The 16,605-nt window shown below is 34.4% G+C and overlaps 1 protein-coding gene across 2 annotated transcripts; it reads right to left on the reverse strand.

Moving 5' to 3' along the window:
• Positions 1–1,157: 1,157 nt before the first annotated feature.
• On the reverse strand, positions 1,158–14,275 carry LOC133851803 (uncharacterized). Of its 2 annotated transcripts, XM_062288384.1 has the most exons (14): positions 13,839–14,273; positions 12,714–12,836; positions 12,351–12,410; positions 12,126–12,221; positions 10,136–10,246; positions 9,929–10,047; positions 9,731–9,832; positions 5,656–5,772; positions 4,943–5,011; positions 4,684–4,750; positions 3,793–3,846; positions 3,590–3,679; positions 2,095–2,133; positions 1,158–1,473 (listed from the first exon to the last, which is right to left on the reverse strand). In XM_062288384.1, exons 1-14 carry the CDS (start codon positions 13,851–13,853, stop codon positions 1,354–1,356), a joined length of 1,182 nt encoding a protein of 393 aa, XP_062144368.1. In that variant the 5' UTR covers positions 13,854–14,273; the 3' UTR covers positions 1,158–1,353. The 2 variants fall into 2 exon arrangements, with proteins under 2 accessions (XP_062144368.1, XP_062144369.1); XM_062288385.1 differs by lacking the exon at positions 12,714–12,836 and having other exon boundaries at positions 13,839–14,275.
• Between the last annotated feature and the right edge of the window lie 2,330 nt (positions 14,276–16,605).

Genomic DNA, 16,605 nt, shown 5'->3' on the forward strand with positions numbered 1-16,605 from the left:
ATATTGTGAGACTTGTTACTTACAACAAAAAAAAAAAAAAAAAACTAAAAGCATATAAAAAGAAACACAAATGGAGGGGTGGCTCATTTGGTGAAAGAAGGTGGCTCGACGACCCCCCCCCCCTTCCCTTTGGCCACCCTGGAGTAGTTTGGCCAACCCCAAATGGGTACAAAGTGGTTCAGTTACCTCATTTGGCCATTTAGGGGGTAGTTCGATCACCCCAGGGCTAGATGGGCTGGCTCATTTTGTTTTATTTTATTTTATTTTTTATTGTGACACGTGTCATAATATAATTGGTGTTAACTTGCTCCTAATGGTTTCCGTCAAAATTTTGGATGGAAGTTCGGACCAAGGACCATTTGTGTTTTTTTTTCTTAAACAAGGAGATTTCGGTTATTTTTTAAACCTCGTAAAGCTATTTGCAACTCAAATAAACCACATGCCAGAACTAATCGTGTAGACCCCAAAAACTCCAGCCAGTTCCAATCATTTAGAGTTAAAAAACCACCTCACTAGCGCCGATCGTTTAGACCCACCATCAATCGTTTAGAGCCATCGCTGTTGTCTGAAGAAGCGACCATGCAAAAGTAAAACCCTCCCTATTAACAGTTTCCATTGGAAAAAGTACCCCTTACATCAGCCCTTGTTAAAATATATATATATATATATATATATATATATATATATATATATATATATATATATATATATATATATATAATAATAATAATAATAAAATAAAGGGCTACTACTAACCCATGCTACGCCAACATAATATAATTGTGATGTGAAGTATAGTATTACTCTTTCCAAGAAGCAAACGATGATTCAGTCCAGAACAATGACATCTCCACTACAATCAGAATAATGTCATCTCAGCAATAAGATGAAAATGTTGTTCCAAATACTCAACCAAAACAGATGCTGATCTCAAATGCTCGGCATCTTCAAAAAATGTTAGTCGATTTAAAGTAAATAAAATCGACTTACAAGTTCAAGTGGAGTTGACAAGGCTGCTTCTCATTCTGTATGAGGAGAGATCACAATATCTCTTCTTAAAAAAAGCCAATAGAGTTCGAGTTAAATGCGTACAATTTCTGTTTGTAGTTACAAAAATATAATTTGGAAAAAAGAAAAAAAAAAAAAAAGAGGCAAAATTACAAGAGTTCATTATAATATATATGAAAAATGGAAGTGTATCAAACTAGGTCTCAATGAAGGTATACGCAGTGATGTACCTATCAGTATTCAACAGTCTTTGGCCTCTTGAGGGCTTGCATTATCTTTACAACATCTGTGATGTATAATGGTACATATGTTACATGAACATTTGAAGACACCCTCAAATGAGAACTAAAGTATTCTCTCCTCCACAGGCTGTTGGTATGGATCAATCCAACATTCATCCTCCTCAACAGCTTTTTTCCATCGTTTTCTGAAAATATCCAATTCAATGTACGATTGCCTCCTCACCTGTACAAAACACGTTCATACTCCATTCAAAATAACTAATAGATTGGAATGCAAAATCTCAAGGAGACGACCAAGGAATTTATGGAAGAGAGGTGTTGCATTTGATTCCTATTTCAGAACATATTGGCATGCTTGTCTCTCAAACTATCCCTCCCTATTAGCCCTGGTCAACATTTGATTCCCCTAAAATCAGCAGTGGTAGACTAACTCAATTTCGGTGCACCTTTTCTCCATCATGTAAAAGCAAGAGTTTCCTAATTGGAGTGGATATTACGTACTCTAGATTCTTTCCCTGGACCTAGCGGTTTTAATTCCTCATGAGTTTGTCATATATCCTCCATGCTAAAGTAATCTTCAAATGCCTGTTGCTCACCAGTATGGATTGATGGTACTAGGAAGAAATAAGAGAACATAAGAACAGAATAGACTTCAACCGAGAATTACATATGCCCTTGGTGAACAACAGGCATTAATTATCCCAGAAAATAGCTTCTTTAATAGATATTGGAGCATTTCAATCGAAACTAGACAAGCAATTTTAAAATGCATTTCTAACCAGCCTAGGGAACTAGACAAAAGCAGTTTCGATGGATAAAGTTTTTGTTGAGACTCAAGACTTACATCAACCCTATGATCCTTTGTACGAGACTGAGGTGATGCCTGCAATACAAACATAGATAAGTTTGATGAAGATAATATAGAAGGCAAAAACATTACAGATTATAAAAAGAAATTAATCTTTCATGCTGGTTGTACTTCTTTAGTTTGACAAGTCTGGGCAAGTGCAATGAATTCTGTTGCATTTATAAATATTCATTGGTAATTAATACCAAAACTGAATGTCAGAAATAGCAATCTTTCTTTTTCTTTTTCTTTTCTTTTGGATAAGTGAATGTTATAAATAGCATTATACAGGAAAACAAAATTAACAATATACTTATCTCACAAAAATCTTAAATTGGAGTTTGCAACATACACAGATAAAATCCTCTGGGAAATGAAATCTTGGAATTATGAAGCACAAAAGCACCATCCTGATAATAGCTAAGGAAACAGTCACACCTCATTTACTATCTGTTTTCAATTGTATAGTTACTGGCATTCAGCTTACACTCGTCCCATAAGACATATTGGCTTTACATACCTGATTTCTCTCACAAAGCCATTGAACGAATGGAAGAAAGAGGTGGAATGGAAAAAAAGCAATTTGAGACGGGATAGATGCGATTAAACTACACATCATACAGCCATATGGACTACAAAGGATAATGACACTGGTATGCCTATAATATAATTAACTAATCCTACTTGAAAGAGCAATGCTTTATGCTTTCCAGACAAAAACTTGTTTACAGAAAACATATCCTACATGCAATGAAGTGCCACGGAGAATGCCAGATAGATAATAAGAAAGACATGAATTTTGTGGCCCCACCAATGGCATGGATGGGTCTGGGTGATTGGCATGCTAAGTTAGTAATTTATCTTGTGATTTATACACTTGTACATGACAAGTCAGTTTTTATGTGGAGTAAGAGAATTTTGTAGAAAAATGGAGTGAAGGTAGCATTTTGCACTTGGAACTGTTTGTAATTCTATACTCTTAGATAGGATAGAATGGTGGGGGGTGGAGGGAAAGATGTTGCTGACTATAATTAGTTGAAATAGGATCATGGAGCCATCCCAATTTAGTTGAGATTAAGGCTTAGTTAAGTAGAGTTGAGTATTCATTTATAAAAAAAAATTTATCCGCATGGTTACTAGTTTTCACTTTCAAGGAAGCAAGTTCTAACCAAGCTCGGAGCATTGTTAAGCTATTGGAAAAGAAGCAAAACTTCTTTCAAAACGACATTAGACCTTAGCACAAGATCTGAAACTACTGATGACTCTTTCAACGCGTTCCAATCTAGTCAACCATCGTATGAGAAAGTAAACTACTAAACAATCGACACAATTGTAAGAGTAACAGATCCTACAAAATTCAAAACATGAGATGGATTGTTTATATAGTCAAAATTCTAACAAACTCCTTCAGCTTTTACAGCTCAAGGTCACAATGTCATATCATGTTAAAATTCAGTGTTAGTCTCGTCATATAGATGTCACAAAATCAGACCTCATTTCCATCTGTGCCTCCGAGTGTAGGACGACCATAATGGACTATGTACTCAGCATCCACAACACCAACGTTTTTGGTTCGATCGCCCTGGACAGGGGCAAATGGCTTTAGGCAACAACTTTCGGTCAAGTAGATCTTTAAGAGAGAGAGAGAGAGAGAGAGAGAGAGAGAGAGAGAGAGAAACAAAATAAGGAGCTTGCCTGTGCACAATAACCAAGCTGCATATCTAGGCCCCAAGCATGGATCAAGTCATTCTGTCAAATAATTATGGACCAAGTAAGCTAAATGAGTTAACCAGAATGAGACCATACGTTATAATCTAAATCACTAAGTTAAAAGGGTTTGGGGAACCTCCATAATATGATAAAAATTGATCAACTACAGCATTATACAAAGACCCAAGTATCATTAAAAATCTAACAAGAAAACCCTAACCAGCCCCTTTCCACCTGCCATTGCTTTGGACTTCTAATGCATATCATGCATTACACAGTTTGATCCACTAGTATAAATACATTTTACATCCTCCCCAATTTTGTACCAAAATGGCCAGAATAAGCACTACAGCACTCAACCTCACCCTGCTCTCTCAAAAGGGAAAAGAAACACAAAAAGTAAACAAATTTGATGAGATAAGGTCAGGTGTGCATATAGAAATGAAAAATCAATGCAGTGTCCATAGATGGGCTCAATAGGAGTTCTATATTATATATATATATATCAATTTTGTTGTTGGGGCATGCCTAAACCCTCTTGGTTCCAATCTCCTTAGATCAGGAGATTAAACTGAAAATTTTGGGATGGGTGTATTTTGGTTATTTTAGAGATTTAAGTTTTTTGGTGCTGAAGTTGGTAGGCGTTGGCCTATGTGCTTAAAAGTTTTGCCAATATTATTCCAGTAAAAGTTTATTTTGGATCTTTTAGTTATTGACAAGTTTAGCCTTATCTAAGTAGGAGTTTCTAGTTTAAAACGTTTCTATATTGTGTCAATTTAAGCACATCTTATCGAAACAACTGAACATATTGATTAATGAGAACCCTCTGCAGATCCTTCGACTTATTTCATCACTAAAAAAGTAGAAATGTCACACCTGGATCATATACCATACACACCGCCAGGCAGCTTTTGAGAAAACAGGTGCCATCATTTCTATCCACCTGCAACACAGATTTTCATCTTTGTCTTGTCAAGTACAATAACTTCAACTATTGCAATAAAGATGATGTAAGAAGAGGAATTCTCTAATATAGCTTCTACACCTTCTTCAGCAATGAAATAGTTAGACTTTTTAAACTATTCTAATAAATATTAACAAAACCAAATACTTCTAGTACATGCAATACTTTTACCCAGTGCATGGAGGACCTGTACTGCTGCCATCACAACCTTTCCCACTGCCACCAGGCTTGTAAATCCTTCTGCAGACACATGTACCAAAAGCATACACAACATGCAGACCAGATTTAGCAACTACTTTGAAGCATACTGAACCAAATGATGCATTGTTAAGCAAAATCAGCACTGTTGAGCATATAGTGGAATCAATGATAGCTGCTTCAGTAAAACAACAAACATTCAAGACGCTGCAGAAATTAATTAAATTCCCAACAAAAGACAGCAGAAGATAGAAACCAACAGCTGTGATGACATTTCCTGGACTTTTTTCTATGCTATTCTTGAAGTCCAAAGAATGTGTTCTTATTTCAGTAGTACAACCATTTAGTTAGGTCAGTCAGGTCCGGAGTTAAAGATTTTTCTAGTTAAGAATATTTGCAAAAGCCCAATAGGAGCAACCTAAGCAGCTGAGGCAGAATGCTAATCATAGCCAGATAGTGAATTACCATCTTGCTGAATCTGATTTTAATATTAGAAGCATCGTCTCAAATATGGATCAGGTTTTAGTATTAGTAGCATGGTGCACAGTTAGTAACTAAAGTCTGCCATGCAAAGAGTTTGAAATTGTTTGGTACAATTCAAAAGCAATAAACTAGAATTTTTTTTTTAAAAAAAAAAATAGAATACTCCCTCCCTGCGATATTGAACAATTAGGCTACTAGAGTACCTGTGCACTTTTGTTCTCCTCCCCTGAGCGGTAATTTGATGATGCACCTCAGATTTGTTAGGATCAAGTGCTGGCTGTGATATCTCAAGCCCCTCACTTTTAATTATAGACACATATCTAGAAGTATCAAGAGTAGAAAGAATATCAGGAATATAAGCATTTCTCAAAGAAATATCATACAGTATGTAATATTGGATTTTATTTAGTTTCTTAAAATTTTAAAAATAAATTTGAATAAAATTATTAATGGGACGGGTATTTATCAAATCAAATGAAACTAAAATATTAACTGCAGATACTATCATCTTCTACTTTGCACAATTCATTTCTTGTACATAAGAAAATATACCCAACCATGATAGCAATAATCAAATTCAAGCACATGGATTTACAAAACATACTTGACAATGGATGGAAATAAAGTGAGTTACACAGATCAATGGTCATTCTTAATTGGTTGCAGATTATGACTTTTTTTAAAAAAAAATATAATAAAAAAGCTTTTTTGTTGTGTCTGCTGCGTCTACAAAACACTTTCTTTTTGTACTTCTTTAAATGCATTTTGCGTTAAGATCAAGACGTGCTTTTCCCTTGACACTTGGAACTTTGTGCTTTAAGCATGACTAGGCATGATTTGTCAATAGCTTTCACATTTCCCTTTATGAGCGTGTAATAAGAACTTATTGTTACAGGTTTTCACAATTATATACTCACGATAACATAGTTAAAAAATTTCTTTGGGAAACTTCCACGGCTGACATGCGTAAAGAACAAACCAAAGTTTCATTATCTTTTTAAAGGTACAAAATTTCATGACTTTTCTTTTTCTCTTTCTCTTTCTCTTTCCTCCTCTTTTCTTCAGGTAGAATCAAACAACTTAGAGCATGTGTTGTAAAGGAAAATTCTTTCTCAGATTTTATTCAGAAAAATATTTTTCTGGAAGCATAAATGGGAACATTTAGACTAATTATTGTGCTTTGAAACGATTAAGAAACAAAAATTTTACAAATAGATAGTATCAATGGCTTTGTCATTAATATTTTTTTTTTTACTATTTTATAAGCAGTTCAATCTCATTAATAGAGCAAAGAGGCTCAACCCTAGTACACAATAAATATACAAGAGCACCTCTCTAATATGGAGAAAAAAAAATAACAAAAATCCAAAAACTCAGAAAAAGTAGAAAATGGCAGACTATTGATTGTTGCTATCAATGTGTATAGGATTTGAATAGAATATTTTTCAACCCTAACACTGAAGTCTCTCGATCTTCAAAGCTCTTTGCATTCCGCTCTCTGCAAACACCACATTAAACACAAATAAGCCAACCTCCAAACTTCCAAAACATTATGACTTCCTATTTGTCCTCTCCAACTCACCAACAACTCTCTCACCCTTCTAGGAATAAGCCAATCAACACCAAAGAAATGGAAAAGCGAAGTCCATAATTCTCTTGCTATTTTACATAAGGTAATCAATAGATTTCCTACTCTTCTTGCACATGCAACACCAATCTACCACAATGACGTTTCTTACTCAAATTATCAAAAGTCAAGATTTTACCTAAGGGCGCCATCAACACAAAGAACGCCACTCTCGCATGAGTCTTAACCCTTCAAATACTCTTTCAAGGAAAAGGGAAATTTACAGGAATGGATAACACAGGATAATGGGACTTCACTTCAAATTTTCCCCTTTTGGAAGGGATCCAAAAAATTCTATCCTCACCCCTCCTTGCCTTACTCTGGGAAATAAGAGGCCACTTCCATCTCCCATTTATGCACTGGTTTGGTAAAGAATATATTCCATTGTAGATTTCCATTTGAATTGCATATGATCCGCCACCTACACTTCATTACAATGTGCAATACTAAATAAGCCCAAATAAAAAATCTTCAAGGGCTGTTCCCCACACCATAAATCATGCCAAAACCTTACCTTGGACTCATCTCCCACCTCATATCTAACAAATCTAGAGAAAGCTTCCCACCCCGTCCCTGTATATTTCCACACTTTCAAATCCAAAGGGCCCCGCGACCTCCTTAGAACACTAACCTCCCCTCAAACTATCATACTTAGTTTCCACCACCGATCTCTACAAAGCCTCACGCTTCGAAGCATACCGCCAAAACCACTTTCCCAGAAGAGCAACTCAATCAGATTTTTTACCCTTAAACCTCCTGATTTTATTGGAGTACAAATTTTCAATCAATTCAATATATGGAACTCAAACTCACTGCCAAGTCCACCCCATAAAAAATCCCTCAGAAATTTTTCAAGCCTATTAGCCACGCCTACAGGAATAGGAAAAGGAGAAATAATAGGATGGTAAATTAGAAAAAAGTGCTTTTTATAAAAGTCAACCTACCCCCCAAATAGTAGTAACCTTGGAAGAAGTTCCCAACAAAAGACCCAAGTACTTGACCTGCAAAGATGCCACTGTACACCCAAGAATACATGCCAAACCCTCTACATCACCCACATCGCCTACTAAAACTAGCTCTGATTTAGTCAAATTAAGCTTCAGCCTCAAAGTTGCTTCAAAACATAAGAAAAGACACAAATGATAGAGTTTTTCACAATTTGCATCCCAAAAGATCAAAGTATCATTTGCAAACAATAAAACCGACCCGATAATCTCTTCATTATCCTCGACCCCACCGAAAATCCTAATAGGAGTTTGGCTATCTACTATAACAGACATCTACTTCTAGATTACACCCAAGAATACATGCCAAACCCTCTACATCACCCACATCGCCTACTGAAACTAGCTCTGATTTAGTCAAATTAAGCTTCAACCTCGAAATCGCTTCAAAACATAAGAAAAGGCACTGCAAATGATAGATTTGTTCACAATTTACATTCCAAAAGATCAAAGTATCATTTGCAAACAATAAAACGACACTATAATCTCTTCATTATTCCACGACCCCACTGAAAATCCTAATAGGAGTCCCACTATCTACTGTATCAGACATCATCTTACTCAGTACTTCCATAACAACCACAAACGGTAATGGAGACAAAGGATCCCCTGCCTTGATCCATGTGAAATGCTAAAGAAACCAAAAGGAGAACCATTAATAAGAATTGAAAACTGCACCGTAGAAATAAAATGCGCTATCCAAACTCACCATCTCTCCCCAAAACCACATCTGTTCAACAAATATAACAAAAACTCCCAATTAACATGATCATAAACCTTCCAATCTCTGAGAAAACCTCTAATCCTTAACGTTTTTTCATTCTCATTCAGCCCTCTCACATTTCATGATACAATCTTAAGTTTCATAAGGACCAATTAGCACCCTTCCCCTTCCCTTTCACTCTACTAGAGTTTCTTCCCCTTCTTGAACTCATGAAATACTTCAAGCCAATCCCAAACACATAGAAAAATGGAAAGAGAAAAAACTGCCAAATATCTCCTGGGAAAACTTTTTCCAACAAACATATTTTGCTATAAGACAAACAGAATCTTACTTTTCTTCCCCCGAGAGACGGAGAATAAGTGAATATTATAAACAAACATATTACTTCTTTTCTCAATACTAATGTAGGACAAACTTTGAAGGGAAAACAAATATTGTTCACAAGTACCGGTCACGTATTACTATGGATGGAATTAGTCTAAATCAAGGATCATGATAAATTGTTTGTAAGGTGTTCAGAGTTTTGTCGTTTTATAAAAGGAAGATGATGATATCATTATAACACAACTTCACCTATTATTATTCCGTTACTCTTTTTAATGAAGAAAATTGTTTAGCCTTTGGCTTAGAAGTTATCTTAAGAATTTATGGTTAAGAACCTATGAAGAGGTTTTTCTTTATTCCCCTCTAACATACTTAGGCTTCAATAAGAAATCAGAATAAATCTATCTCCCAACGTGTTTCGACTGTGTTAGTTGATATCAAACCAAAAGATAGTCCATGACTTCGAATTATAATTGATCACAAAGGTTGACGAAAAGTATATGATATGCAAATTGGTGACAATATCTATTTTGAAATTTTCCATTCAAAATATGTTTTTTTTTTTATTTCCGGTGCATAATAGGTTGTAGTCAACATACTGTTCGGGATGGAAGTCTTCAACTCCAAGGTCCTCATCCCATAGGAAAATGTAACTATACTCAGAAACTATATCAGGATGTAAGAAACGCTTGGCAAACCACCTAGCAATCAGGACAACCAAAATCCAGTAGGACAAATTAGAATAATACAACTTCGTTTAGAAATAATGATTAGAGTGGAAGGCTAAAACTACTTACCATTTAGTTTGATTGACTGCAGAAATGTGTATGACACGATTATTCCATTCAAAATCCTTCCATTCATTAACAATTCCATCATAGTGGAAAAGCATCACAACAAAATTACTTGACAGAAACTGCAGTATGGGGTTAAAACAAGCAATTAACCACAAGATAAAACAGGAAAAATTGTAATTAGGAACATGCACAGATTCAACTAAGTACCTTTTTGACCATTTTATTCACAAGATCTTTTTGCTTTATCCCAACAGCCATAGCAAAAAGATTACTTGTAGAATTCATATTAGTCTGTTGAAAATCTTTGTTATAAGAAGCCTGTCAAACAGCATACAAGTCAATACTTATATAGAAATCATATTATAATAATGATGATGTAAAAATAATTATGACATCCATGTACCACATTCTGAAGTGTGATACTAACCAATGAAATTTCAGAACCCTTCCCATAAACAGGCTATAATAATAATTAAGCAACCAGCTCTATGCCTTCAGTCATTCATTGTCATTCACAGTTATGATACTCGGTAAGCAATCAATTACATAGAGGCAAAAGTTGAAGAAATATGTTTTGTTTTTCAAGACTAGTTGACATTCTGTAATAATTTAAACAAAAAGAAAACGAAAAGGATGAAGAAAAGGGGGAAAAGAATAAAAAAGTAATTAGTTATCTGTTATTGTCTAAACTTGTAAGGTAATAACCAGATAAGCTTAACAAAGTGAAGTTCAGAACCATTTTTCAAACAGCAATTACGTTAGTGTTCACTTCAAAAAGTAACTAGAGCTTAGACTTGAATAGTTCCAGTTCCAATTGTAAAATGCTTGCAACTTCTAGCATCTATGAATATTGCTGAATATATATATATATATATATATATATATATTATCACATTTCAATCATTGATTTCCCTTAAAATAATTCCACAAATAATTTAAAATCGTAGATGCAAATAATAAGTGTGGAGGTAGGAAAGATCAATCCAGATGACACCCATAGCAGTGTCTTTGATTATGATTGTCAACTCTCCTAGTTGAAAACTTGGTGAGGCTTCACTCACTGGTTTCTAAACTCAAACAAGAAAGCTTTCCTCTTGTTATTATATTAGCAATATGTGGTGATAATGCTCCCAATATCTTCTTGCATATTCCATTAATTTTTATAGTTACATTTACGCTAACAGCTCTCTCTCAAAAGTGGTGTGAAAGAAGGCTACAGCTGCCTTATTACATCATTCTCCACACCACGTCTTCAAACAAATATAATGAGGCATGATGGAAATATTATGACCAATGTCGAAAGTACCAATATCAAGTATATATGTCTTTTGGTGAACATGTATGTAAATGTAAATAAGATAGGAAACAACTTTAAAGCACTCAAAATTATTGAAGAGTTAGCAAAGAACATTGCCAGTGCACATGACTGTCACAAACATGCAAGCCTTAACAGGAAACCTACATAAAAGTTTGAGCAATATCAGAATGACTGTTCCTAAGAAATAAAAACCTCAAGAGTAGTAGCAACAGGTGAAGAAAGGATCATATTTAAAAGCCACTGTTAGGATGGGTGCATATTGCAAAAATTGAAGAAAGCTCTAAGAAGAGGACACAAAGAGCAGACTAAGAATAGGATAAAAACACAGACTAGGATGCTAATTCCGAAATACAAATATAAAAGACTGAATGGGATTGAACTGTGGTCACATCATGTCGAACTGCTTCTCAAGACCATATTCTTGTGGTACTAGCACTAGATAATGGACTTTGTTATATATGTCCAAATCATTTCAATATTGGGTTGATTACATAAGTCAACTACTCAGTGATTATCAACTCAGCTTAATCCTAAAGGCAATATAAATGAGCAGATATCTTAATGTTGATGAAAGAATTTCTTCACCAAGCCAAATAGGAGTTGAATAAAATAAAACAAAAAAAAAAATATCAAATTCATACAAGTGTAACAATTGCAGTAAAAAACAAAAAACGAGTTTCCTCAGATCAAAGGTAAACTGAATAATCCTTTAAATTTTAATAACTCAAGTATCATTAATGAAAAATTGAAAGGTAAGGTCATCACAAGTGGAAACACACCCCCCCCCCCCCCCCCCCCCCCTCCTCCTCCTCCCAAACCCACCCACGAAAGTATTAAAAAAAAAAAAAAAAAAAAAAAACTCATCTTATGAACCCTTACCTTTGAAGAACCCCATAATGGTCGCATTTCCAAGTTAGAAGTCTCGGAAACAATACCTTTAGGTAATGCCTCGCTTCCATGAGGCCTGCATTTATTCTAAAACAGATAAACAAATATGAGCAACAAATTCCAGCAATTTCATGTGACTGGAAAGATATAGAGCAATAAGTGTAGATTTCCACGCACAAAAGTTGGGTACAAAGCTCTAAGGGAAGAAATACAAACCCCGCATTGGCTGAATTTTGAATTCTGCAAACTACCACCTAGTCCCCATATTGACAATTTCTGCAAAACAAGAAGCATTTAACATCCCAACTTGAGATAACCGCACGGCACAAAGGCAAATAAACATAAAACTTAACAGAATTTTAAACCCAGATATTTTGGCTATTTGAAATACCAGTAATCCACAGAAAATACTCTTGCAAAATGTAATTGAAAAAAAGAAAAAGAAAAAAAGGAAGAGTAACAGCTAAAGATGCAAAATACCAATTGAAAAAAAAAATGTTGAATAATTCTAAAGACTGGAAAGTTATATAGACCTTCAAAAGCATAAATCAGATATTAGAGTCACATATACATATCTACCTCTTTGTAAGCCGGTCCTATGAATGCACTCCCTATGAAGAACACTAGACAAAGCAAAGAAGTTGTGGGTAAAATGCTACAAAGACATGACCTCCGATAGTTTGGATCTGCTAATACAGATACCTGGAAAGAAAATGGAGTATACAAGGATAAACCTCAAGAATATAAGTAGTTGTATAATCAACACCTTCCGATGAGATAGAGCTAAATTTTACTAGAATAAGGTGTCACCAGTTGTTTAAGTAACAAAAAGAACAAGAGAAATGATATTTAACATTCTCCCAGCATTCTCAAGATTGATCTAATGATGAATTGAGCATGCCACATCAGCTGAGAATGCAAGGTAATGCTGGGAAATAGCATATCTCAAAGAACAATAGATAGCAAAATTTAAAGGAAAAATCACCACGTTTATCAAAAAGGAAAACAAATACAAGGCAATTTTTTTAAGTTAATCATGATCATGATCATTGATGATAGACATCCCCTCAGTAAGAGAGCAGTTGAATCAGGTCCACTGGTTCAGTCAGAGATCTTAATGTTGCAATATTAACATCTACAATGCACTATATTTTTAGTGCATTGTAGATGTTAATATTGCAACATTAATGTCAACCGAGATTTAATGTTAATATGCAAAAAAAAAAAAAAAAAAAAATCAATTGAAGACAGAAATTTGGACCATTGCTTAATGTCAATCGAGACTTAACGAAACAAAGGCTCACATTCTACATACAGAAAACTCAAAAGAGTAAAGAGCCCTAAATGAACAGTGAAAGAGAGAATTCAACACATTTCACAAATATGCACTTGTTTGCCAATTGCTATGTTCATCTGCAAATCGAAAAAGTCCTTGCCCTTTTTTCATGAAAAGTGGCAAAAGTTGTAAATCATCAAATAGCGAAAATGAGACATGGAAGCAAATTCTGAATTGTGTAAACATTTTCAGAGACCCTCATCCTACCGACATCACAAGTTTTACAAAATAGCCAGACTGAGTTAAGTTTTGCTTCTCTCTGTTTTTTCTTTTTTATGGGTTCAAACCAAGACAGGGAAAATAAAAAGGAAAAACAAAAACTGGGTATTGAAGAAGGTGAAGAAAGATGAAGAGGGAGGGATTCTTACACAGTCAGACTTCATATCCCATGAAACTCCAAAGCATCCACACACCCAGAGAGAGAGAGAGAGAGAGACGGATGTCGAGGCAATAACGTGCTGTATTACCCTCTAGGCTCTAACCTCCAAAACAGAGCACGATGATCAGAACAAAATTGGTTGCCCGTACAGCAATGAAGAATCTCTGCGAAGACTTGAGAGAGAGAGAGAGAGAGACAGGCATTAATATTAATGAACGATGAATGATTGGTTGAATTTGTAGGGTCGTCGAAGTGGGGGGTGGGATAAAGCAAACCGGACAACACGGCGAACGTGGAACTTCGGACTGTGGAAAACCAACGAAAATGGTGGGGAATTGCGCTCTCAAGATTCCCTTAGAAAAACGTTTTCTTTTTGTTTTTATATACTTTCGATAACAGCAAAGCCTGACAAGAACCGCTAACAGAGATTTCCTCGCGCCTGACAGGGAAACACGTTGACATCATTGCCTTCTTTTTTTTCACTTCGTTTTTTACAGCTCTACTCCCTTGTTCAGTTGTTTGCTTCTTTGGTGTTTTGTTTTTTGCTTTTGTATCCCTCAGTTTTAGTTTTTTGCAATTGTATCCAAAAGACCCAAAAATGTGTTCATTTACTCTTTTGGACTTCTAATTTTATTTTATTTTTTTTTTTTTTTTTTAAAGGAATATATGTGCTATAGCTTTTTTAATAGTCCAGATTTAAGTGCATTCTCTATTTTTCTCGTTAAAGACTTCAAATTAAATATGAACAGCTAACAAACTACAACACATATGTAATTTTTTAACAGCACCTAAGCTCTACATATTGTTGATGCAGTTAAAACAATAGGAAACAACTAGAGCAAGTTTGGACACATTGTGGATGGCATCAAAGTTGGGTTGAGATAGCTAAGATCTTGAAGAATCGAGTATGTGAAACAGGATGTGAATTTAACCGCTTATAGAATAATCGAAAAAGCTATTTTGTATGTCATAGATAGAGTTTAAATTGAAGAAATCACAAATTGTATATGTGGTATTATTTCTAGAGAGCTCTATACCCTTAGATGATTGAAGTTTATTCAATAAAGATGGATATTATTAAAAAAAAATAAATAAATAAAATTACACAATGATGGAGGGGGGCATATGCCTTGACAATATATAAAGCAAAGATAAAAATGCCCAAAATGGGAAAGAAGATTATCACATTGAGCACTTTTCCAAAACATATCATCAAGAAGAATATCAGAGGCATTTTGACATCTACACCGGAAGGTTTTCAGGTTCCTTCGTTTCTAAATCATATAGATAGTAGTGGCCAACATAAGATTACCGGACAAGGATCCTTTTCATTTTATTGGAAATGGATATTATTTATTTTATGGTTAAAATTGAAAGACCGTTCAGTTAACGATGTACATGATATTTCATTATTTTAATTTTTAAAATAATATGCCAATATTGACATTATGTATACTATTTGATACACCGACTTTAAATTCTGACTATAAAACAGATACTATTTATTTCAGAAAATCCTATTCCAAAATGGACTACATAACATGCTCTAAAGGAATTTGTCTGTCAATTAAAAAATAAAAAATAAATAAAGGGATTTGTCTTTAATACCCTTGACTCATCCAATTGACTATTTCTTCCTAACTTTTTGGATCCATAAAAGATTGCACTTGTCACACTACAAGAGCCAAAACACTCTCACATAAAAGGAAATAAAAGAAAATAAAATAAAGTAAAAAATAATTGATCCATGTTCTTGCATACCTACATAAGGTTAAAATGTCATTAATCTAACTTTGATATTTAATCTACAGCAGACCACTAGCCATAGAATTATTGCACAACGGGAAATGATTTTGAGGGGTGGCTCGCGGCCCCTCTTAACAGAGGAGGTAGCTCACAAGGGAGCTTGCCAGCCACTACCTCCTCACATTTTTTTTTTCTATTTATAGAAAGTCATATCTCTAATTTTATAGACTCCATTTAAAAAAAAAAAAAAAAAAAAAAATTGACAAAATTTGAACAGTAGATACGAGCTCGATAACCTAAAAGATAAAATATGAATGCTACAGTTCCTTCTAGTGTTCTTCTAGTATCCATCTGGAATGACGTAAATGTAATAAAAAAGTTATATTTATGTCATTCTGGATGACATGGATGCAATTTTTTAATTTTTTTTTATTACATTTATATCATTACAGATGAACACCAGAATAACACTAGAAGGAAATCTAGCATTCCTCAAGATAAAAATAAGAAGTTAGGGCTTGATTTTGATAAAGGCCAAAATCTCAGGAAAATGATTCAATAATTTTCTAAAAATTAAATTAAAGACAAATGGGATAGGATTTATAGATAATTAAATAAATTGTATACAGATGATCTAGGAAGCATAAAAGATTTTATGCTCTACTATAAAAGGATTACAGTATGACTTATTTGTCTCATAAAATTATCGTAGGAATTATTGGTCATTTATAGGCAAACGTAGATCCTAGTTTTCCAATTTCTGAGAGCATAAACGGATGAGAAATGCTAGGGGTACCAAATTTTTTACCAAGAGATAGGAACCAAGATGATGTGGAGCTTATTCATTGGAGATGATCAAAACAATTAATAAAAAGAAATGTTACAGATACTAATGAATAAGTTCCACATCATCTTGAAACCCATCTCTTGGTAAAAGATTTGGTGTCTCTAGCATTTCTCTAAACGGATTTAGCTTAGATACTGTAAATAAATAATACTAGAGGGTTTTT

The sequence above is a fragment of the Alnus glutinosa genome, chromosome 12 (genome assembly GCF_958979055.1).
Source record: "Alnus glutinosa chromosome 12, dhAlnGlut1.1, whole genome shotgun sequence".
Taxonomy (NCBI): Eukaryota; Viridiplantae; Streptophyta; class Magnoliopsida; order Fagales; family Betulaceae; genus Alnus; species Alnus glutinosa.

Coding starts and splice junctions, on each gene's coding strand:
- LOC133851803 (XM_062288384.1), bottom strand. Junction 10,048..10,135: donor TGAATAAAATGGTCAAAAAG/GTACTTAGTTGA, acceptor CCCATACTGCAG/TTTCTGTCAAGTAATTTTGT. Junction 4,751..4,942: donor ACAGGTCCTCCATGCACTGG/GTAAAAGTATTG, acceptor TCTGTGTTGCAG/GTGGATAGAAATGATGGCAC.